This window comes from Triturus cristatus, chromosome 3_2 (genome assembly GCF_964204655.1).
Source record: "Triturus cristatus chromosome 3_2, aTriCri1.1, whole genome shotgun sequence".
Taxonomy (NCBI): Eukaryota; Metazoa; Chordata; class Amphibia; order Caudata; family Salamandridae; genus Triturus; species Triturus cristatus.
The window spans coordinates 586612013-586636178 of NC_140584.1; the positions used below are offsets into that span (position 1 = coordinate 586612013).

At 43.5% G+C, this 24166-nt stretch overlaps 1 protein-coding gene across 2 annotated transcripts in view; it reads right to left on the bottom strand.

Annotated features, from left to right (window-relative positions):
• The window catches only part of RBBP4 (RB binding protein 4, chromatin remodeling factor), a 63089-nt gene that overhangs the window by 25224 nt on the left and 13699 nt on the right, over window positions 1–24166 (bottom strand). For both annotated transcript variants that reach the window (XM_085648387.1, XM_085648388.1), the window contains 7 exons: window positions 22521–22668; window positions 21551–21696; window positions 19996–20169; window positions 9804–9919; window positions 8821–8981; window positions 8412–8538; window positions 8090–8167 (listed from right to left, as the gene is read on the bottom strand). In XM_085648387.1, the coding sequence (XP_085504513.1) occupies window positions 8090–8167; window positions 8412–8538; window positions 8821–8981; window positions 9804–9919; window positions 19996–20169; window positions 21551–21696; window positions 22521–22668 (950 nt within the window). The remainder of the gene's footprint in view (window positions 1–8089; window positions 8168–8411; window positions 8539–8820; window positions 8982–9803; window positions 9920–19995; window positions 20170–21550; window positions 21697–22520; window positions 22669–24166) is intronic.

Below are 24166 nucleotides of genomic sequence, written 5' to 3' on the forward strand. Positions count from 1 at the left end.
GTGCTCACAGGACTGATAAAACTGCTGCTTGAGAAGGTAGAGGGGAAATAGTGATTTAGCAATATTGCAGACCAATAGGCCCAGGAGTTCACTGAACAACCAAAACCTACCCCCTATAGAGACCCCCATTCTACCCCACACAGAGCAGGCTATGGAGTGTATGCAAGCACCTTGGCCTTAACTAAGCCCCAACAAGGTCTATTGGATACCCCAGCTACACCACTGCATGCTAGGACACCTCCAGATTCTTTTTTACCTTCTGGAGAAGTTTTAGGCAGAGATCTGCCAACAAACTATATTGGAAGCGAGTGTCGAACATCCAGGTTATAATCATTGTCCCAGCCACACCATAAAATATTTATGATTAATGTACCTAAATATAACAAACCCATGAGACGAGAGGTTGAGGAATCTCTAAAAAATAAATTCACTGGATTAGACACGCAAGAGGGTGTCGGTACGTGATTAGGAACGACATTTTGAGAGTCAGGAGATGCATTACACCCAATAGCCCCGCAGACTCAATGGAATTAACCCTGGTGGACGGCATGCTTCTACACAATCTAATAGCCCTAGAGGCTAGGTCATGACACCCTGCAACATATAACATTCAATTCAAACGACAGATAACTCACAACCTACCGCTTTCCATCTCTAACCCACTCTTCACCCAGCCTGAGCAAGTGTCATCATTGGTGGAAAATGATCGACTCCAGGCTAGATCAGTTCCTGCAGATATAGAAACCAGTGTCTCCAAGTCCCCCCTCAGCAGAGGTCTTTCATCGCTAAGCGAACTAATTTAACCATATATGGGGCTGAGCTATGGGCCTTCAAAATAACGGTTGAGCTATCTGCGTCGGAGAACAACTTCCTACGGAACTTAAGTGTCACTTCCATTCCCCCCCCTCTCCCGCTCCAATGCGTACTTTTATGGGAAGTTTAGTTGACATAATGGGCCTTGTTCTCATGGAGGTTGGTTTTCTGGCCGCTTATGCTGTTTTCACTCTCAATACACAGTAGGAAAGTTTCTATCTGTATAGATTTTAACTGATTATTTGTAACCTAATTTTAGATTTATTTAAATTTATATAGGTTTTATATAGCGCTAGCTAGACCCAAAGGCATTGGAGCGCTTTACAGAATCGAGAGCAAGGCAATTATCCAGTCACTAAGTATATGATGCGCGGCAAACTTAGGTTAAAGTACAAACAATATATACACATGAGAAAAAAAAGATATTAGGCAACAAGGATTGAATACAAAACAGCAAACACCATATGTATACTGACAGAAGTTAAGCCCTAGGGGCAGTTACTGGTTGTAGACAAAACACATTTGAAGTCCAGAGAAAGAAAAACCTTCTAGGTAAAAGAGGCTGACAAAGAAAGCAGCCAACTGTTCAACAGGTTCAGAACTGATAATAGAGCAGAGTTCAGGAATTACTCATGTTTTCCAGTATTTGTTGAGGAGATGGTGTTTTAGGTCTCTTTTGAAGCTAGTGAAGGAGGGGTTGCATCGTATGTCCCTCGGGAGAGAGTTCCATATGCTGGGAGTGTTACCCGAGAGAGCGAGCCTGGGTTGATTTCTTTTTTTGTTTGGAAGGAACAAGAAGTGTGTTGGAGCGGCTCAGTGATCTGGTTCTTCCTGCTTTTATGAGTGTTATATAAATAGTCAGGGGTGTGTGAGTGAATGGCTTTGAGAGTGATACAGGCAGTCTTGCAATTGCATCTTCCTTCGATGGGAAGCCAGTTGAGGGACTTAAGTGCTGGGGCGACGTGTTCATACAGTTTAATGTTTGTTATAAGCCTGGCAGCCATATTTAGTACTGATCTGAGAGGAGCGAGGTGAGCTTTCAGGGTCCCTATGAGGATAGCATTCCCATAGTCAAGTTTGGAGGGGACCAGAGATTGAATGTCCCATTTGAAATCCTCCATGGGAATGAATGGTTTGATTTTTTTTTTTTTTTTTAATGTGTTTTAGTGTGTAAGTCGCTCCTTTGGCTGAGTTTTTGATGTGATGCTTCATTAACAAGTTATTATCCAGGGTGAAGCACAGGGATTTAACTAAGTTGGAAAGAATGAGAAAACAATTTAGAGCCATCGGGTCACTGATCCAGTCTTTGATTGGAAGATGGTTCTTTTTGGGGAGAACAGAATTATTTCAGTTTTGGTGGGGTTAAACCAAGATTGTATATTACTCAGTGTGACTGAGATTTAGGATGTCACTGGGTGATTTGGTAGTAGAGTTGGGTGTTGTCAGCATAGAGGTGAAATTTGATCCCTGCTTGCTTCAGAATGATAGTGAGGGGTTCCATGAAGAGACTGAAAAGTGAGGGGGAGGATAGTACCCTGGGAGACGCCACGAGAGACAGGTGTGTGTTTAGAGAGGCAAGACATGATTCTTATTTGTAGTGATCGGTGTTGCAGGTAAGAAGTGAACCATTTTAAAACGGTGCCATTGAAACCGCATCGCATCTTCAGTGAGTCTGGTAAGGCTGGGTGATTCACAGTGTCAAAGGCCACCGATGAGTGAAGTAGGATAGGTATGCATGCATCACCTTCGTCTAGGGATCTATGGATGTCATCTGCGATATTGAACATGGCGGTTTCTGTGCGACAGCCTTTCCTGAAACCTGATTGGAAAGAGTCAAGTAGGTTGAAATCCTCTATATGCTGGTTGAGTTGTTGTAAGATGCATTTAAAAAAAAATAGTTTTGGCTAGGAACGGGAGGTTGGAGATAGGTCTACAGTGGAGATCATTTGGGACAGCCCTGGGATTTTCGGGAATGGGTGTGATTTGACCTAGTTGTAGGGAATCGGGTACACAACCAGAGACTTATTGATGATTTTAGTCAACACTAGGGCGATGATGTGGTTTAGGTTATGTACTATTTTTGCAGGGAGTGGATCTTTGGTGTGAGAAATGGGCTTTAATTTTGCAATAATATTGAAAACTTCAAGTTCTGTCAGGGGTTTGAAGACCGGCCAATTGGCGTTGTTTTTCAATTGGATTTTGAAAAGGTTGCAGTTTGTTCCATTAGGGGTCATATGGTCCTTGGAGAGATCGGGAGGTTTGACTGCGGGGGAGAGGGGAGGGACGAAGAGGATTGTTGGTATGGGGGGTGGTGTGTCTTGATACGCAAGTACATAACAGCTCTAGGAGTTAGTTTGTTATTCTAAAAACTTTATGTAATAATGTCAATGTGTTTAAGTATCTTGTAACTTCATGGTCCGCCGACCAAAATAAAGTCAATACCAGCATCAGTATCTAGTGTCATTTGGGCTTTAAACTCTGCATGGTAAAATGCCTAATGACGTTCTAAATGGATTTATCGATATGCAGAAAGTGCTCATACGAGTGTAAATAATGCTGGCTGTGCCAGTCATGTTGTCTGTCTTGGTGACCATCAATACTAGATTTTGGATCTCTGTCTAAGTCTGGGGCTTTTAGCCTGTGAGATGATGATTTTTTTTTAATGGCCCTTGGGGCAGCAGGTCGCCAAGCAGTTTTTGCGCCAGGCACAGGTATTGAGTCTCGACACCAGGGCGATTGAATCCCTGCTGATCAAGTATTTTCTTCCACAAATGAAGAAACATTCTCAGTAAAACTGCACAACATGAAGGTTGTGCTGCAATCACACCTTTACTAGTTTAACAATAGAATACCCAGCATCTCAAAAGGTGATGGCATAATTCCACAGCAAGATCTACCCAACCCCACTTTTTAGGTCTAAGCCTATCAGACAGCACAGCTGTCTGGTTTGCTAAAGGCATCCTGGGAACATTCAGAAAGCTTCCCTGGGAATGCAATCTGCCTGTTGCTTATTGGCTTTTTGGTTTGTAACTCACATTTTCTCTTTATATTTGCCGGCTTTATTTGTTTTCGGCTGTCATGCTTGAGTTCGTCCCTTTCCTTGCCCAAATCTTATTTACTGCATCCTTCCACCAGTATTCAATTTCTGTAAACAGGCCTTTAAATCTTGTTCTGATCTCGTCACATTTGCTGTGCAGTCAAACAGAAGTCAAATGTCAGGCTCTCTCTTCCGGGGAGCTTGGTGTTTACTTTTCCTGACTTCAAAGTGAGAGGATTTGTGTGACAATCATGCAGGCTACATGGGGTAATTCTGAAGTGTGGTGGAAATATATTTTAATACAATCAAAACAAACCAATACACCAGGCGATGACATTTCCACACAGTTTGTGCGCTGTACTCATCAGTTAAATTGTATGTCTGTACAAGTTTTTTGGTCATTTCAATTGAAACTATGTTGTCTGTAAGGGTAGTGCACCACCATGTACTGTACCCCACTCCACACCACTGCCCTCTTCACCACTCACATGACACCACCCCACTCTTCGTCACTGCACTCTGCACCATTCATCTTTAAGTCTCTACTCTGCATCACTACACCAATGTATTCTACTCTACACCACTCCACAACCCTGCACTCTAGACCACTGCATTCTACTCTGCACCACTGCACTCTATGCAACTGCACTCTAAGACTGCGCCAATCGATTATAAAACAACCTACTCTACACCACTGCAATCTCCATTGCACCACTCCACGACTCTACACCACTTTACCATGCACCACTGCACTCTACAACAGTCTACTGCACAACATTGCACTCTGCCACTATGCAGCTTCACTCTATCCTGCGCCGCTTCACTCTACTCAATCTACTCTATGCCACTGTATTCCACTCTGCACTATTCCTCTAAATGCAACTGCACTCTCCGCCACTATATTCCACTCACCACTTTACTCAAAACCAATACACTCTCCGCCACTATACACTACTCTGCAACATTCTCTGCTACTGCACCACTCTAATCTACTGTGCACCACTGCACTCCACTATGTTACTTCCCTCTAGCCTGCACCACTGCACTCCACTCTATGACACTCTAATGCACTAAACTACTCCACGCAACTCCACAACTCTACTCAATACTAGGCCACTCTACAATGCTCTAGGCAACTCCCTCCACTCGACTCCATGCCACTTTACTCTATTCTGACAGTAGTCCACTCCAGTACTCTACTCTGACACTCAACGCCACTCCATGACACTATATGCCACTCTGCCATTCCACTCTACTACACTCTGTTCACTCTATGATAATCTACTCCTCTCTGCAAAACTACTCCATGCAAACACCCCTCTAAGCCACTCAACTCTACACACTTCCAAATCAACTACAATCTACTCCCTCCACAACACTATGCCGCTCTATGACTCTACACCACTCCATAACACCCCACTATACTTTGCGCCACTAACTTTTAGCCATGCTGAACAGCTGCCACGCTGGTGTTCAACATTGCTGAAATATTTGGCAAGCCAATAGCCCTTTCATAGGAGAGAGACATTTGCTTTGCCAATGCTTGTTTTCCCTCAGTTCTTAGGACTTTCGTTTTTCTCGTGGAGTGCTCTGTGAAGGAATTCTTATGAACAGTAGGTGATACACTTTTCTTTAAGACCCTGTAAGAGGCTGCAGTGTCCGGTTTATTCCATCTTCCAATTTTGCAGGAGCATCACAAAAGGTTGAGACATGGATTTAAGTGTCATTAAAAGGCTCAACCAAAAATGAAAACTTGGTTATTGGTCTAGATTTGACACTTTTTAGGTATGTGTGATCAACTTTACCTCCACAATGAAAGTAGGTCCAGAATGTTATACTTGACTTACAGTAACAGTTAAGACATCCAAAGCCAGAAGTGAGACCTACAAGCAGAAGTAGTCATGCAGACTACATTGGCCTTCTCCTAATGAGTCAAACTCGTGTGCTTCGACAGATCCTAGCAAGCAGCCACCACTTGTACATGCTTGTTGATCATTGCCATCAGGCTGTATTTAAGGGCCACAATATTGGAAACTAAAAGCAAACAGTTATCAATCCTGTTTGATTTCATCCCCATGGTTCAAGGCAGAAAAGCATGAAGCCTAACTCTTGGATTAGATGTACAAATGAAGTATCTGCTTCTTGATTACTGAGTAAATATAATGGATTACTAACCTAAGGTCTATAATTATACCACAGTCTTAGAAATAGCAGGTCTAGACATTACCCACAAATTCAAGATACTAAATTTGAATGCCTCTACAAATGGACCTCTGCGTTTTGTGCAGCTTTTCAGTTGCTTTGCAATGGCTCGGAGCTCCTTGGTTAAAAGGTAGCCTCATTTCCAAAAGGGAGTTCTACTAGGAATTTTCATTAAAAAAACATGGTGAACAACCTCATTCACCATAGTGTTAAGGCGTTCAAATCACATGAGCAATGCAAATTTTGCCAAAAATCAAACAACTATTGATTTGTGGTATGTTCAGTATAAAAGGAATTTAGATTATGAAAAGTGCACACCTGAATCACTAATATTCTAATACGTTTATGGGATGAGTCACAAATGTCAATCCCAGGGAGCGCGAGACGTAGGGTCTCAAAGACAAGAAACCACAGAACAGAAGTAATCTGGGATAGAAAACCTCAGATACAACTCTAGATAGAGCTAGAGAAACAAGGGGACAGGAAGACACAGATATAGGGGGCATACTAGCAGACTAGCACTGAGCTTAGAAGCAGGCAGCATAGCGATGATGCACCCAATACAGAAGATAAGCAAAAATTGTGACAGAACTATAAGGAGAAAGGGAATGAGAACTCAGCGTGGCATGCTTCCATTAAAACTTAGATCATCAAGAATACACTTCAATGAGAAACAAAACATCCACAAAGACTGCACTTGAATTAATGAAACAAGTCTTCCATGGAGGAGTACACAATCCACCTTAACACAGGTTAGGCCGGACGGCACTAAAGACACAAATACCCACACAGCTCGAAGAACCCAATGTCTCAGTTGTTTGTCAACTATTGTAAGATACATTCCAAGACATGTGCTGTTGGCACTGAAGATTGCAGTGGCTGGTGCCTCACCAGTTATGGATTCATGTTAAACAATCAAGGCCAGAAATCGGTCATAATTAAGACACAGTAGAAGTTGAAAAGTTGCTGCTCTTTTAAGTAAGTCTTTTGAGCTTCAACATGTTGCCCAAGTTTCAGAGAAGAGAAAGGCCCCACTACCGTTTTGCGGCGACAAATACCAGCAAACAAACTGCTTTACTAACAATCAAAATGTCTTAGTGAAGAAAATTTAAATAATTGGAAAGCTTTGAGGTTTGACAAGATCTGGGTCCCAAATGCATGCACCACCTTCCAAAAGTCCAAAGCATGTGTCTGTGTCTGGTGTAGGTCAGATCCCTTCAAGCAACAGCCCCCACAACTCAAATGACAAGCTAGTGTTTTTGCAATTACAATTGATCCACATATAGATTACATGGCCTACCCCACCAACATTTTAAAAGCACCCTCCAGAAGATGCAAGTGGCGAAGAGCACAGTTCTGTAACTCATCATGAATTATCAGGTTCCCAGATTCTTAATACAAACATGCACAAGAGCTTCTCAACTGATATTGCCCTCAAAGGATTACATTACCCTTAAAGGATTATATTTCCCCTTACTTTTAGTGAAGGGGTAATATTCAAAATAGTACTATACCAAAGGAAAATGTACCCACTACCACAACACATTTACCATAGAGCCAAAACCACAATTTTGCTCTATGGTTTCTAATCTCTAAAAACGTTTTAAAAGTCCCAACCAATTGCTATTACCAAAATAAACAGGCAAAAGGAACCATGCCGTGTCTAGAATTAAAATAATTTACAAACATTTACAATGTGCTGGCTTTTAGCCAAGTAGGTTTGTACACTTGGCCGTAGGTAATGACTAACAAGATTTGTTTGAAATGAACATCTGCCCTTCCTCTGAATGATGGTCATCAGAAGAAGTCAAGACTGACCCAATTCAAGAAATGCAATATTATTTATTGCACTCTGCCTCAAAACATACAAGTGAAGCAGAGATCCACCACAATAGTATACATCTCAAAGGATTACACTAGACAATCTGGGAGCGCTCTAAGGGTCACCTTCAGAAAGGTACTGTGCAATATCAAACAACCTAGCTCCAGTCAAATCTACTACATGTTACATAACGAAGAATGGATAACGTAGATTACCTGGAAGATTTCATCCTTATGAGATTCAAAAGAATGTAATTTCAATTTCAGGTTCCTCAAATCCCACAAAGCAACTGTCTATATGGAGAAAAGAAAAATAAGTTACGGAACATGAATAAATTGGCCTGCAAATGACCGCACATTTCCCCCACACAAAGCTCTCTGGCACTAAGCAACCTGTGCTAGACAACAGGAAATTAGTATTACCAGGTGGCCAACTACAATTCTTAAGTCCCCACAGCAGTGAGGAAAACGGAACAGAAAGAACACCAAACTCTTAACCAGGATTAGCACCTAGCATAAGGGCTCAGGTCAGACGCACCTTATCAGCAGATCCTGTGGCCAGGATGAATTCACTATAGGGATTAAAGGACAGGCAGTTGACTTCAGCAGTGTGAGCATCCACTGAGTGGCTTGGCTTGGAGGTGTTATTGGACCGTGTATCCCATCTGCAACAGAAGGGAGAGTGTACATTCACCATGCAAAGTGACTGAACAGAAGGCCTTTCAAAGCCAACAGGTTACCACAGTTGCTAGAGGGCGGGGTTGAGAACAGGACAGTGACGGTTTTGATTCCTCACATATTACTCCCCCACCACCCCCCCCCACGCTATTCATGCCCCATGATCCGACATAAGCTCCATGGACATTTTTCGTAAGCCTCCAGGTCACAGAACTTAGAATCCGGAAACAGAATGACCGGTCAGTACAGGAAATAGGTAGTATACTCACATCATCAATTTCTGATCATCAGCCACAGATCCAAAGAGTGACTCGTGTAGCAAGTGCCAGGACACATCCTCCACAACTGCAGTGTGCCCAGTGAATATCGTTTTGGCATCAACCACTTTTCCCTCCTTCGGCACAGCACTGATATCCCACAAACAGATAGTCTGAAATATTAAGAAAAGTATGAGATTGCATGCACAGGTAGTAATCCAGCACTCCCTCATCCCATACTCTTCCATCAGTAGGGGACCAGTGAAAAGCCTATAGAATAAGTGGAAAAGCCAAGCAGCGGGATGAAGAAAAACCTTCACAGCAATCCTTGAAAAAAATGTACAGGTCACTAAAAAAATGCAATGAAAAGGATTGTGTCTACACTTCCAAATCAAAGGTAACATCGGAAAGCACTTAAACTATTTTCTATCTAGCCTGTGTAATAACAAAATTAGACCGGAGGTCCAACTACAACTCCCTCCCCCTTTACCCACCACTCATCCCCTTCTACCCACCACTCATCCCCTTCTAACCACCCAAAATAAAGAACCAGTCTGTGCTCAACTGTCCAACCAGGTCCCATTTGCATGAGATGTGAAGCGACATTAAGGCGTTTCAGACTACTCAGCAAAGGGGATCTGAGTCTCTAGGCGAAGAAAGAAAGGAGTACATGTCTGGGTATGTCCACTACACCGAATACACCACACCTCCGGAAGTTCGTTCACTCATGCAGAAGTAACCTGGCCTGACAGTTCAAGCTAGAATACTCCTTTTGAGAGAGGGTCAGAATGAGTTGCACAGCATGTTTTGCACTAGCACAGATAAGGTAAGAAACTATGAAATCATCCCCAATGCACTGCCAGTTAAAAGAAAAAGAACACAGCCATTATTTTTTTTAAATTAATATTGGTGTGCCTTTTGCCATGTTGTACCGAGGGAATCATTTTGCCATACCCCATCCAATGCCCAACCATCAAAGGCTGCACACTACTCACATGATCATCGGATGCACTTAGTAAATGCCCACTAAGGTTGGGGTTCCAAGACAGGCCATAGCCCTCCTTCTGGTGTCCACGAAGACGCAGGTCTGGGTTACACTCTCCCGAAGGGTCTGAAAGATTAACAGTCAGTTCAGAATCAATGAAGCCAACTTGACAAAATAGGCTTCAACAGAAAGGACTGTGGTTCTAAAAGCAGTATTAACTATTTACACGAAACAGCAAAATGATAAGTAGGCCACACTGTAAGCACCAAACAGGCCAGCAACCCTAAAGAAAGAGTCCAATAAACTCCAACCAAGTTTGCAATTTACACTGACAGATCAGAAAACAAGGACTGCACGCTGGACATTCGTTCATTCTCTTAAATTAGATGTTTTTGTCTGTCTCTGCACTAAACATGCGTCAATATCAGTAACGCCCTAGACCATGTTAGGTGGACACCCGGGAGGTTTGCCACGTGACATACCACCCAGAAACAGTTGATTTGTCATATTAGTAATGTGGATTAGTGACGATCTGGAAATGATGCTTCTTTGAAGCAGTGAGTGACTTTTTTGTAAAGAAACACTTTTGCCATCAGACAGCCTTATAAAGCAGATACAAATAAAAAGACACCGTAACTAGATCCCCAGTTATCAAAACTAAAGCCATCTCAGTAGTTTAAGCTCGCAAGGTGCGGCACAACACCCTTGATCATGAATGATGGTAAGGGGGACATTCGTCCATCAGCAAAAGCAAATAAGTGCTATACAGAAAACAAAGGCAGGTATTTTAGCAGAACAAATTAAGAGCTTATGTAGATTCAGTGTGGAAAAACACAAGGCTAATATTTTCCACTTTATGGTTGAACTTAAGATAAGTGTTGGCAAAGGAAGCGGGCCTGATTATGAGTAGCTTGGTGAAATACTACACTCTAGTTGACTGTACCCACCCAACGAGTTTTTGGGCTTGAGGATTATGTGAAATGGCAGTAGACATCTAGGTCCCTGGTGTAAAGTGTTTGACATGTTTGAAATACGATAACAATAAAAACTTTGTTAAAAAGGGAAGGTTCCTGCTTGGCTCTGGCAAGCTTGTGCCTTCGCACGGAGTTTGGGGTTTCATTTGTTTGACTCGTGTACAACAATTACACGTGTGTGGTGAGCATCACTTTGTACTGTTGGGAGACTCCAGGAGCGTGGTTTTGAGACCAAAATCCTCCAATGTACATTCCTCCTTTCGAGAATGACCAGCTGAGAGGGACTGACAGCAACTGATTGTAGTTAGACATCCCTTTATGCTTCGGGAAGAGTTACTTACGAGTTTCCATTGGTAAAAGGTCTGCCTAGTGTTCCTAACCATGCCTTTTACTTCAACAGGGTCAGACTTCGTGGAGGATGCGCATTTGCAAATTAATGTACAACTTCATTTTGGAACTCAGATTTAGGTACGGTCTACAAAACAGAGGCAGAATAGTGGCCTGGTTATACATTTTGTTATTAGTAGTAGTCGCCTGGAAAATGTTCAGTCTCCCTCTTTCGAAGTGTACCAAAATTGTTACGGTGTTTTTTGATGTGCAAAACTATTACTCTCGATATTGCCATGCTTAACTACCCAAGAAGTCACCCAGAGGGAGTTAAAAGTAGGTACCTGGGACTACAGTACATTTGTTACTTGGTCCTTTCCCTTTGAAAAGACACACCAGAATCCACATGTTCTACCTCCAGATTCTGCATCCCATGAGAAGCTGTGCAACACCTAGAGGTCTAGATTTAACTAACCAAAAACAGGAATATGGATTTCAGCACTCTGGCCTCATTACTTCTACCTGGCTGCCAGAACGAACAAACATAAGGACTGTGTGCAAGGATTCTAGTGACCAAAAGAAAAGGACCAGACTGAGAATCCTTGAATTTTGCTGGAGGCAAAAATGACTCCTCCAATGGAGGATGGAAAACCAACGGATACAGATGAGAATCACTGGAGCTACCCTGCATAAGGAGAAAAAGGTTCCGAAAAGTAGAGTACAGCCCAGAGGTCATGTAGCACGGAAACAGTACAGAGCAATGTTATGTTACAACCAATAGATGCACTGGCAAGCATATTGGAGGACCAATTATTCATCCACTGTAAGCTCCCTTCATCATTGAATCAGTGTCAGACCCCTAGTGACTCAAGTTCACTGTGTGCTCATTTTCAGAGGTTGGGATGTTAGTGCAGCCTAAGAACTTTGACTGTGCAGACCACACTAAATCAGCGTGGCGGCTGCTAAGTTATTGTACTTTAAGCTCCCGCTTCTTGACAGCATGTGCAACCTAATGGGGTGCAGTGCTAGTGGCCTTGGGCACAGAATAACTTGGTTTGTGTCTATAAGGTTCTGGAATTGTCATACGTGTAATTCTCCAGATTGAGCAGGTGTGATTCTAGCTTGCATTGCCCACACCCCCTGTCATGGCTTTAAAGGGTGGTGTCCAACACCATAAAAAACTGTTTTAGTCCGGCAAGGTCCTTCTCCGGTTCTCCTCCTACCAGTCTAACAGACATCAGTATGTGTACAGGGGTAATTCCAGGTTCCCAAATATCCCTATTAACTGCAGGGTCCCCTAGGAACCCATACTGCCCAACCATTTTCAACCTCTACATGGAACCCATAGGCCGCTAAAGCTCCCTACATTAAAATCCACTAATACGAAGCCGATACACAAATCAACTTGGAAGTCTCTTCTGCTTTGGACATCCAATGTACCATCCACACCGCATCCAGACCTGGATGTCAAGCACCTACTTAAAATCCAACCCCCATCGAAAGAGAATTCCTGTAAGTTGTCAAAAACAACAAGCAAGATATAGTAGAAACATGGCTGAATAAAATGAACTTCGATAGCTCCATACTCAAACTTCACCGAATGTCAAGTCACTTGTATTCACAGAGCCCCTTTTTAATTACCCATAATATATAAAGCGTCACATTAAAAACACGGCCACCTACTGATAAAACATGTGGTAAAGTCTTGCATTGTAAAGACTTGCTTGGCAACAGTCTACAATGTAGAAAAATGTGCGGTAAATGTTATACGAGATAAAAACTTCAGTGTAAAGGCTGTTTCACGCCAATATCCTACTCCATGGCCTCCCAGACTCCACAATGACATCCCTTGACAGCCCTCGAGCTTTTAGCAATTTTGCAAAACGTTAACTGAGCGCAAAATTGTTATCGGGTGCAATGCCCACAATTTCCAGATCTTTAGTCTCAATAAAACAGTCTCTCCTTGAAGTTTGTTTTCTTGAAACTGCTGCCTGGCTATTGGCTCGTCACACCACAATAATAAAGTACTTGTGCGTGTCAGCCGAGTAGTCTAATAGTATTTTTTAAGAAAACAAGAAAAAGAAAATCTATTTGCCACTTGAAAAACTGGAGGGAAACAGAGGCTCTTCAAAGGTTAGACACAACCTCTAATAGAAGTACAGGATCAATTCCTCAGGTCCAACAAAAGAATACAAAAAAGGAGAATCCCACACGTCACTTCCTCAGGACCAGATCATGGTTACATAATCCTGTAAGCTTTGTGCAATACCAGCACGGTCTGCTTTAGAAGACAAGTTCTGTGATTTCCAGAAAAGATACAGCAAGAAACTTAATACGACTCGTAAAGTAGCGCAGGATAATTCAAAATGGATTCTGTACAAACACCAAACCATATGGCATGAAAACCGCATGTAAAGAGTGCTCACATCCAAGGTAGTAGACTACTACCTTGTAATCATGAACTGGCCCAGAGGAAGCAACACGTGTCATGAAACACGTGTTGACCAACTGCTAAAAAGGGTTTTCGGTAGTCAGCTTAACAGGAGGGTCATGGAACAGAGGTTAAAGTCTCCAACTGTCCCAGCTGGAACAGAGTACTCCCAGACTTCCCCAGGATCCGCAGACCAATTCCAACATATGGGAAGGTGGTTCTCAAAATGAACAGGCAGCAGAAAACCAGCCCTGAACAGATCTGAGACCTCAGGGATAAAGAGGGATGAAGAAAGCACAGCAAATAGGCTCCTCCCTTACAGAACAGGGTTACAAGACAGTTCCTGCTCAGCTGACCAGGTGTGATTTGGATGAAGTGTGGCTGGTCTCCAGCTATGTTTCCACATCCATCCCCTATTCGAACAAGGCAGTTTGAGGGGCTAAGCATCATGCATTGATCAAATACTTAAAACATAAGCTCCCTTTCTGCCTGAGAAGATGGGACAATGCTCAGTTTTAAATGTGTGGTGCCTGCACACTTAAAAAATGTAACCACAAAAGGCAACGCAGATCAGCGGGCAAGTACATATGCACTCAAATGTAGGGAGAGGGCTAAACAAAGGGGCATCCAATACAATGTTTCAGCTAGGAATGACTAAGAAGGAGGAAGACTGGGGAACGCCAGACCCTCCCTACAGGCTGCGAGCCCAAGATAGTTGAGGAGGGTTTTGTGTACTTAGGTGTCTATGTCACGAGCAGTCCGACAGACTTTTATGATCGCAATCTGGCCCCTCCTCTGCAACGGTTCCGCACTAATGTGCGGCACTGGAAGACACTGCCCCTTACTTTGCTGGGCAGGGCCACCCTCTAAGATGATGGCTCTCCCTCGATTCCTCTATGCTCTACAGAACACACCTTATTTGGTTCCGCCACATTAATTTAATGCCATTGACACGGAGGTACGCTCCTTGCGCTGGAATAATGGTACTCCTCGAATAGCCCTTGCTAAACTCACGAAAAGCTAGTATGACGGCGGCATTGCTCTACCGGCCATTAAGAGTTATTATTAGGCCTCTCAATTAATGGTTCTCAATCACTGGGTGCATCGACCTGAGACTGATCCAGCCTACAGAATGGACAGGCTTAATATGCTCCCCGGCACTTATACCCAGGCACTATATTGGTGGTGGGGGGGGGGTGGGGGGGGGGTGGGGGGGGGGGGAGGAGGAGGGAGGGAGAAACATGTTCCAAAATACTTTCCCACTTCCACCACACTTGCCCTTTGGCACGCCGCAGCATCCGCCGCCTTGGGGTGGAGTAACAAAATAGCGCAGGTTACCCAGTTGCTTGATTCGGGTCCCAACCCGGATTTGACAAATGGGACTTGATAGGACTCACAAAGGTGGGGGATCTATGGGTGGGAGGCAAGGTGATCTCATTCTGCGATCTCCAACAGGACTATCAATTACACGAGGGAGAAACAATTTAGGTACCTCCAAGCCCACAGTGCATTGCAAAAAGCTATACCCAAAGAGACAGACTTGCCGGTCTCCTCGCTTTTGAGGACAGATTGTTATAGGACTATCTTCATGAAAAGGCCATTTCACGAACTTATCGTAAAATATTAAACGACGACGGGCAGGAGGCCCTGGCTTCCCCTCGCGAGGTGGCGATACATTTCCGCTTCAAACTTATTTAGCTTAAACTGCTACATAGAGCTTATTATACCAGTTCAGCGCTTGTCAAAATGGGTATTTTAGGCTCCTTAACTTGTCCCAGAGGGTGTGGTCAACCCGGGACCTATCTACACCAATGCTGGGACTGCCCGATTCTTTGTACATACTGGGGGAAGATCACTTCAGCGATGTCATCAATTTGTCATAAGGCTCTGGAGGCTTCACCTCGCTTCTGTCTTCTTAACATTTGGGAGGCCACCGACTTGTCCAGAACTGAGAAAATCTGGGTCTCCCTAGGTTGCAAAGCGTAATATAGCCAGGACATGGAAGGGGGTGGCGGTACCACCGTTTAGTCATTGGGAGTTTGATATGGACTGATGCATGCAAGCGGAGAGGGTCATATACAAAGGGAGGGGTTGCCCACGAAAATGGACTAGAATTTGGGGACAATGGAATGAGAGTAGAGGGATGATATGTACACCTTTCAGCGACACTCCCCCATTTCCTGTGGACCAGGTCATTGAATAATATATTGCTTGCCATGTAACGGATATGACATGTGATCACCTTACTGACTCCCTGGGATTTTCGTGAGGCCAGTTGCATCTCCGCACTTAGACTGTTGCAAAAGAGAAACTGTACTGCACCTGTATATTATTTCCTGTTTGTTTTGTTTTTATTATTTGTCTTTGCAATAAAAAGATTTGAGAAAAAAAAGAAATAAATAAAAAAAGGAGGAAGCGATACTTAGTCAACCAATCAGAAAAGATTTTGAACATTTTAGCACCAAATCGCAAATACAGAGAACATTTAGTATTGTCAGCAAGATGCTATGGTTGACTATGGCAAAAGAAGTCAACAAGTGTAATCAGGGCTTCAACGTGGTTCTTATTCACTTCCCGTCTTCATTTAGCCTCACACACTGTAATCACAGTTCTGGTGTCTCATGAAGAGCAAAGCTTGTTTAATGAGATTTAATTAAGTCTATAATCATCATAAAAGAGGTTAAGTTAACGGACTTTAGCTATATACACACAGACTCCACTTGGAGTCATTTTAAGAGTAGAGTTTTGTGAGAAGTTGGCCTGGTATAGGATGTTCACTACTTAAAGTGACCACCCTGTACCATGCCAAGCAACCCTTATAGTGTGGTTGTAAGTCAACCTTTTCGGACTAGCTGCCCTAGTGGTAGCGTAGGCTAAGCAGTCGTATAGGCTAAACACGTTTAGGCATGTGAAGCAAGCCGTTTTACCATATGTAACCCCCTTTTATACCAATGAAAGGACACCACACAGATATATATATTCAAAATAATATATATGTATTTATTACTCAAAGTATCCCCTAGACTCTTTATGAGCACAGGAGCACAAATCGTTAAACAAGAAAGTATCACAATATACAGAAGTTGCACTTTATATGGATAGGCCCTGGTGGCCGTTCAAACCATATACTAAAATAGTGGTACAAGTACCACGAACAGGAAAGGGAAAAGGCCTAGGGCCTCTAGAATCGCTGGGCCTACAAGGAGCTAACTTCAGTTAGTGACCAGGAGGTCCACGGGTCGCGTGTGCAGTGAGGAAAGTTACACGTGGGCTCCCATAGGTTTTCAATGGGTGCGTAAATGTTCAAAAGTTACTGCTAGAAGGGTCTTCTGGATGGACTACGAACTTAAGACTTCAAACCTAGACATTAGAGATGTTACTCTACACTTGTGCACCGGAGTGCCAGCTTTTCCTCACCCACAGGAAGCGGGTGCATAGGTCTCGAAGCGCGTCGGGTTTCGTCTATCTGTTCAATGGAGCCTGATGACAAAGATGCTGCAGGTGGTCGGTCCAGAAGAGATGCGGTGGATCCAAGGATGGATCGGAAGTGTAGAAGACCTGAAAGCAGAGGGGACAGTGTTCACAGTCACTAGCCAGTGACCGGCGTGGCACCAGGTAGGTACCAGGCGATGTCGGGTGCAAACAGGTGAAGAGGTGTAGCTTGTCTCTGCAGCCACTTGGTCCGTGAAGGTCGACGACGTCCAGGAGTCGGTTCACGAGCTGTCCCACGCAGGCTCTCGCTGTCAGCGACTCAGAAGAAGCAAACAAGCCTTGGCAAAATCAGGAGTCGCAGGAATCGAAGAAAGCGGTTAGCTCTGACCAGCAAGGTCAGAGGGGCTGCTCCTTTGGAGGGAAGCAGGGGCCAGTCTGGAGCAACCAGACCAGCGTCGTAGTTTTCAAAAAGGTTCGCCAAGATGGCCACTAGCCAACGGGCCAGGGTCTGGGCAGGCGCGTCGAGTCGCAAAGTGCAGAGGGGCCCCACGCAGATCGTGGAGATGCTGGAGGGCTCACCTTTGGTGCAGATGCTGCTCGGATGTTGGGCTTCTCAGGACCCAGAGCACAACTCGGAGGGAGCCTCTGTTGTCGCGCTTGCAGCTTGTCGAGTGTCTTCCAAGATGGCTGGCTCTACGTGTCTCGGTGCCTCCACGGGTTCCTTCTTTGCAGGAACTGTGGATCGGGCGGTGAGAGGTCTGGAGGTCCAGTTCTTGTCGGTCTCTGGGCTCGGGCTCCGGCGGGAGGCGGCGGCAAAGCGGACGTAGATTTGCTGGATGGTGCTTGCGTTAGCAAGATGGTCACTCCCTGACCATAGGGGAGATTTCCTTCAGTCTTCTGTGCAGCAGAACGTCGAAGTTCCCGTCTTCTTCTTAGTCACAAGTTGATTCCAGGATGTCTGAAGTCTTAGGACACAGCTCCTACCTTTAAGCGGATTCTAGGGGCCGGACTACCTGCTAGGTCCCTCCCTAAGGGTGGGACCAGGAAGGGGGGTGGTTACACCCCCAATCCTTTGTCCAGCACGCCCCAGGTCCGGGGCTGGTGTGCCCCAGGACCGGTTTGAACTGGCATATGCACCGAGGCTCCTTGTGAGCCTCAGGCATGTCTGTTTCTATTCAAGCCCTACCTGACCAATACACAAAATCCTGTCTGGGGTGGTCCTCGCACCTCCCTTGGCAGGAAACCCTTTGTCCACGTCTCCCAAGCTGGAAGGACTCCCAGCAGCAGGAGGGCAGACTTGTGTCTGTGGTGGCAGCGTCCATTTTGTGGAGCTGAGGCTATGTCTGATTTTACCCAGGTTTCAGGTTCTGTACATGTCGTGTCCCTCTAGAAGGGTGGAATGCTAACCCCGTCGCCAGAATTGGCGAGGGGTTAGTATTCCAATTCGTATGACACCTTACTTGACATGTTTTGATAAAGCCAAACCAAAGATAACATTTAACCGCGAGGTTCATAATGCACTCAAGAGTATATGGTATGGCGATATCTGGAAACGGTAGAAGGAAGTTGTTCCGACCACTGCAGACAGGCTCAGCTCATGCCAGAGCACCATCTCACATGAAACCAAGCACTCTGCCTTCAGGATTGTTAAGGCCTGCCATAGGAGTGACTTATAGGTTAACATGTGTCCCATTTAAGGTTAGGTATAGGTATACTACACCTAAGTAAGAGGTGGATACACCAACTTACCCCAGCTGAGTGATCAGCCAGTTGTGTCAAATTTGTTAGGCCAGTCCAGGGGTGGCACAATACATGCTTCAGCCCCTGGTAGGCCTTAGATATACCAATGCCCTGGGTACCTAGTGTACACTGGTACAGGGGCTCACAGGGTGATCCAATTGCAATGGGTTATGCACCTACAGTGCATAGTGTCAATATGTCAAAAACCAGTGAAGCAAAAAGCAAATATTTGGGGTGAACATAAGATAGCAGAACCTACTCTCCTACAAGTTTCAACTGAAAACTAAAAGATTGCAAACAACTGGCTCTCAATGTATTCACCTCAACCAAAAACGAGAACATCTACTTTAAAAGTGGAGCACGAAGAAGATTCTTATAGGACTAGATGTTCTGCTGGAGTAGACCAAATCAAATAAACTAGAAGACAGACTAAACAGAATAATTGAGTGTGTTAACAGAAGGTATTCAACACAATCTAGAGCGGAATTATTTCGAATTTTCACATGGGTAAACAATATTTTTGATCCACACAAATCAGCAAGCGAACTACACAACAGCTGGGATAGCGAGGAATCCAGATATAATGCATGCATTTAAAGTGAATTATGAAACTATGGGGGCGTGTTAGATGCGTCCCTTCTAATAAAGTAACAATCCATTGTCTTCTAATGAGTTTTCAAGATTTGCTGTACGGTCCTACATTATGCTTCAATCTTTCAACTGATGGAATTATTTGGAGATGGCAGAGTTTACCACCAATTCTCACTGGGACGTCTAAAACTGGTTTTAATGACTTTGATGGTTCAAGAAGGTTCACAACCTGTTCAAAACATCTTGTACAGTTACACTGAGTGACCTACTTAGAGCTTAACTAGGTTACCACTATTGGAGAGCCTAGCCACAAATGAACAGTTCCGATTGTTACACTGAAGTATTATAAGCGCACATGAAAAAAGGAGGCAGTTAACACAGACAACAAACAGCCGTAAGAAGATATAAATCAAATTGCAAGCTTCACAGATCTTAAGATTAACATGTGAATAGGGGTGGATTACACAATTGAAGTTCTACATATATAGAAGTCAAAGGTGGAAAGAGGAATGGGAATTAAAGCTTCCACTAAATGCCTAATTTCAACACTTACAAAGAAAATCACCTTCACGGGGCACCGGAATCATTCACCCTCCTGTCCAATGAACTCTCTCAACAACTTGGCTGAGGCTACCAAACAAAATAGGCTGGCGGCTTCTACAGTACACAACAGAGCTGTACAATTAATTGCAAAAGAGAGCAGTTACCTGGCTTTGAAGGGTGCTTGGTGTAGTCAAACACAAGAACATCACTTGAAGGTGTCTTGGTGGCAATGATGCAGGGATTCTGGGGCATGTATCGCGCACGGTTGACTTCTCCTTCATGATTGATTTTAATTTCAATTTCTATCTTCCCACTTACAGAACCAAATCCACCAAACTCTAAAGAAATTGAGAGAGAGAGAAAAAAAAGACTTGAGAAAAACATATATTCATACAAGGAAGGTGATGTGAGTAGTAGATGAGATAAGCCATTTTGCTCCAGCAGCCTAAAGGAGTGCTCACTAATGGCAGAAAGGAGATTTATGGCAACTGCTCATGTTTGTGCAGCAAAAAGTACTTAATTTTTTAGAAGATAACCTACACATTAAGGTTCAGTTAGTCTTAAATATCTCAAAGAGTTCGCCAAGGTGCCATTCTGTACTAGGATTATCAATATTCACATTTCAATGTAGCTTACAGACAATACATTTAAGTCCTGCACCAAGGTTCAATATTCGATGGGTCATTCAGTGCACAATTTCCAAACGGGTCTTAAAATCCAACAAGTAATCTGCGAAAAATGGATTGCTATTACAGGATTGAGCAGAGGATGGATTGTCTCTACACTCCAGGGTGCCTTTCAAATAAACAGGAAAATAAACACCCTCACATTTCCTCATGAAGTTAAAAACAAATAAACCTATTAACATCAAAAGGCGATAGGCTCCAAGTCAATGACCTAATTTATATATTTTCTCTTCATTAAATAAATAGTTTTGTGTGGAAAAAACAAAGGCGTGTGTTTCCACCATTTTCCACTATACATTTTTTGTGGGCCTAAATTAGAGGTGCTTTTAGACTACATAGTGAGCAGACCAAAAGATAAATGCAGGTGTGGAAAGTAGTTGGGAATAGAAACAGTAAAATAATGCTCTCTAGGGCATTGACTCTTAACCGGTGGTCGGCGGAACCCTGGGGCTCTGATACGGTTTGATAAAAAGAAATGCTAATAAATTCAAATTAATAAAGTATACACAATTAACAAAGGAATTTGGACATTTAAAAACTATTTCATTTAAAGTTAAACAAACATGTCAATATTTGGGCATTTGGTGGTGTATATTTATTTTTGTATTTGTGTACTGTTTTGAGGTTCCGATAATAGACACTGCTTAGGCAGGGGGTCTCTGACCTCCAATAATGAGTCAGTGGGGGTCCCCGGATTTGTCATGATTCAGTGGGGTGCCCACATAAGTTAAAAGGCTAAGAACCTCTGCTCTAGAGTACTGAAGGCCTTCTTGGTTGGTGGGATTAAAAACAATATCCTGACAATGGCAAAAACATCAGTTATAACAGAGGCAAAAACAAAGATGTCAGGCCAGCAGACTGCAGTGGTGTTTATGGTTTGTGCTGGAAATATGGGGGAGGGGGGTGTTGATAAATTGTGTTACCAAACATCTGTGCTAAAAAGAAGCCTTAACAAACCCAAAAAAACAAAAAGGCACCCTCACATGTGCAGTGAACCCAGAGCACCAGCAATCAGTAGAGGCACTTCACTCACCTCCTTTCTCGCTATCGTAGTGAGAAGCATCGAACTGGGCGTCATCATTGGGGAGCTGCACACTAGCAATCACCAAATGGTTCTGTTCATCAGATGTGTGTGTGCCAAGTACCAGCCGATGGATGCTGAAATCTTTACCCTCAGGCCTGCAACACAAAGACATCAGGCAATCTTTCATACCAGTGGCAGCCGGCACGGGTAAGGGTGGGTGAGGGCGGAGAGAGAGAGAGAGAGAGACAGATGACGGAATAGGTATTAATTATACCTATTCAGTCATCTGTCGAGTTCCCCCTCCCACCCCACCCAGCTCCACCACGTTTACCTGAGCCGGCCACCGCAGTCTCATACTAATCCAAAGAGAAAGCATTTTTATTGCGAACTTCTAATGAAGATGAGCCACATGATGGAAAGTATTGTGAAAACAGTTTAACCTAACCTCATGAGAAAGATTAAGGAAAATTTAAAATAGATTATATGAGGAATATGTTACATGAGAAAGACATTCCTACAGCAAGGAAATGGTGTATCTGGAATATGAAAGGGAAAAAGGCACCAGAGAACATCCTGCACAGCAGTCTAAGAGAATAGTGGCAACTGTTTGTGCAGCAAAAATTACAAATCCCTTGGGAGACCATGAAAGAGGAACCATTATTGATTCAACGGAGGCTACAAAGGAAAATGGGTAGGGAACAGTAGCACAAGTCGCTAGAGACTATCACTATAACATGGAGTGGAGAGAAGTATGTGGGATGGCTTTGTCCGCGATTTATAATGTGCATAATGACAGCCAGCAAGAATATGTATACCATGTAATACCCGCTCCAGCGGTGGGAATAGCTACAGCACACAATACAAGGGGTTAATCTATCCACCCTTCCAATCACAGTTAAACATAGAAACTAATCAAAGGGTAGAGGGACATGAACGACAGTGTAAAGAGTGCCCTTTCTATAAAGCCAGAACAACTCACCTGGTAACATCAGGTAGCCACTGTGCCGTCAAGCTGGGCCACTCGAGAGCATGAGTCATCACCAGGTCATATAAAAACGGAGTGTTTTTTTTCCATATTTTATATTCTTCGTTGATCACTCGTTCCTCCACCGCATCATCAAAGGCTGCTACACAACACAAACAAAATCACACTAATAGGATTACCAGAGACCAAACTAAAGGTGAAAATGTGTGAATAAATCTTAAAGACTGGTATTCACTCTGGATAGCTCATTTTACCATTATCGCTGTATGCGCAAATACAAAGAGGAATAAAGAGGGGTTATAAAAAACACCTAAACGACATAACAGAACCTGTGTATCTGAAAAGTTTATGTCCACCACAAGGTATTTCTTGGCACTACGTAACAAGCTTGTTTCAAATTCAGTAGAACTTATTTTATCAAGATCGGGGTGGTGAACGGCTGCAAGGAATCACCGGTATTCTAAATTGGAACCATGAAATAAAACACAGATAATTCAGTGGCTGCATTAGTCAACTGAGCAATTAGTCTTGGCTAATGAACCATAGCGTAAATACTCCTAAAATGGCTATTTAAGGTTGTGCAGTCATGCACGTTTCTAGTCTGCCTTATACAGCATGGACTGGAGAATATACTTCACCACTGGATAGGCTGTCCTACAGTAGCAGCTAGACTGTACTGCTGCAAGAGTACACCCTCATCCAGTCTTGAGGGACAACAGCGCCTGCATACCTGGCTAGGTACACGGCCGCAGATACTCCTAGTACTGCCCTTTTCACCTGTACTACAGGGCTGCAGCTCGAATAGGCGATTATATCAGACTCTGCATTAACCAATACAACAGAGTAGCTGAATCAGTATTGATCAACCGGTGGCCTTCCAACCAGTTTGGTTTGGGAGCTAGTCACAGACCCAGATGATGTTTACTGGGTTGAACCCAAAAGAGGGTTTTATTAAATTTTCATACACCTCTCTATACTCGACAGCACCCATATCACTCAAAAGTTAAATAGTGGGTAAGGGTCAGACTTTAGCCCTGAAGACCAAGTGGGGGGTTTTAAAAGCAGCAGAAACGCATTGACCAGATAGTGAAGTGATACACACCACTCGTTCAAGACAATTGTTTAAGCGTACTTTATTGGAGCCACAATAAAAATTGTATTTTGGTCCACCATTAGCTAATTTGAGGTATAGCTGGGAGGTAGGGGGTCCTATGTGTTTAAGGTGATCACAAAAGCAAATTTACTGATCAATGCAGATTAGAATAGATCATGGGAGTCTCCTATGAAGTGCATATGCTCAGTAAGCCACTGAAGATATAAAACAATTTATCCAGGTTGAACAGCAGACCCAGTAATGAAGCAGGTCACATCAATGAGTAAGGGTCCAATATCTTTAAAATAGGTGTCTTGTCCTGCGAGTAGTTGGATTGTTGCATCTATACTAGCGCATGCATAGTTAACTACAGATCAATGGGACGTTTAATTTTTCTATTAAATGGCAGGCAAAGATTTGTAGTTTTTAAAGGTAGCCGTTTGTGAAAAAGGAGTGGTTAAGGAGAGGAGGGAAACGGTGAAGAGCTTCGACAAATGGACGCATTTCTTTCCTTTTTTATTAATTGGAGGGTTAGTGTCCTCGGTGT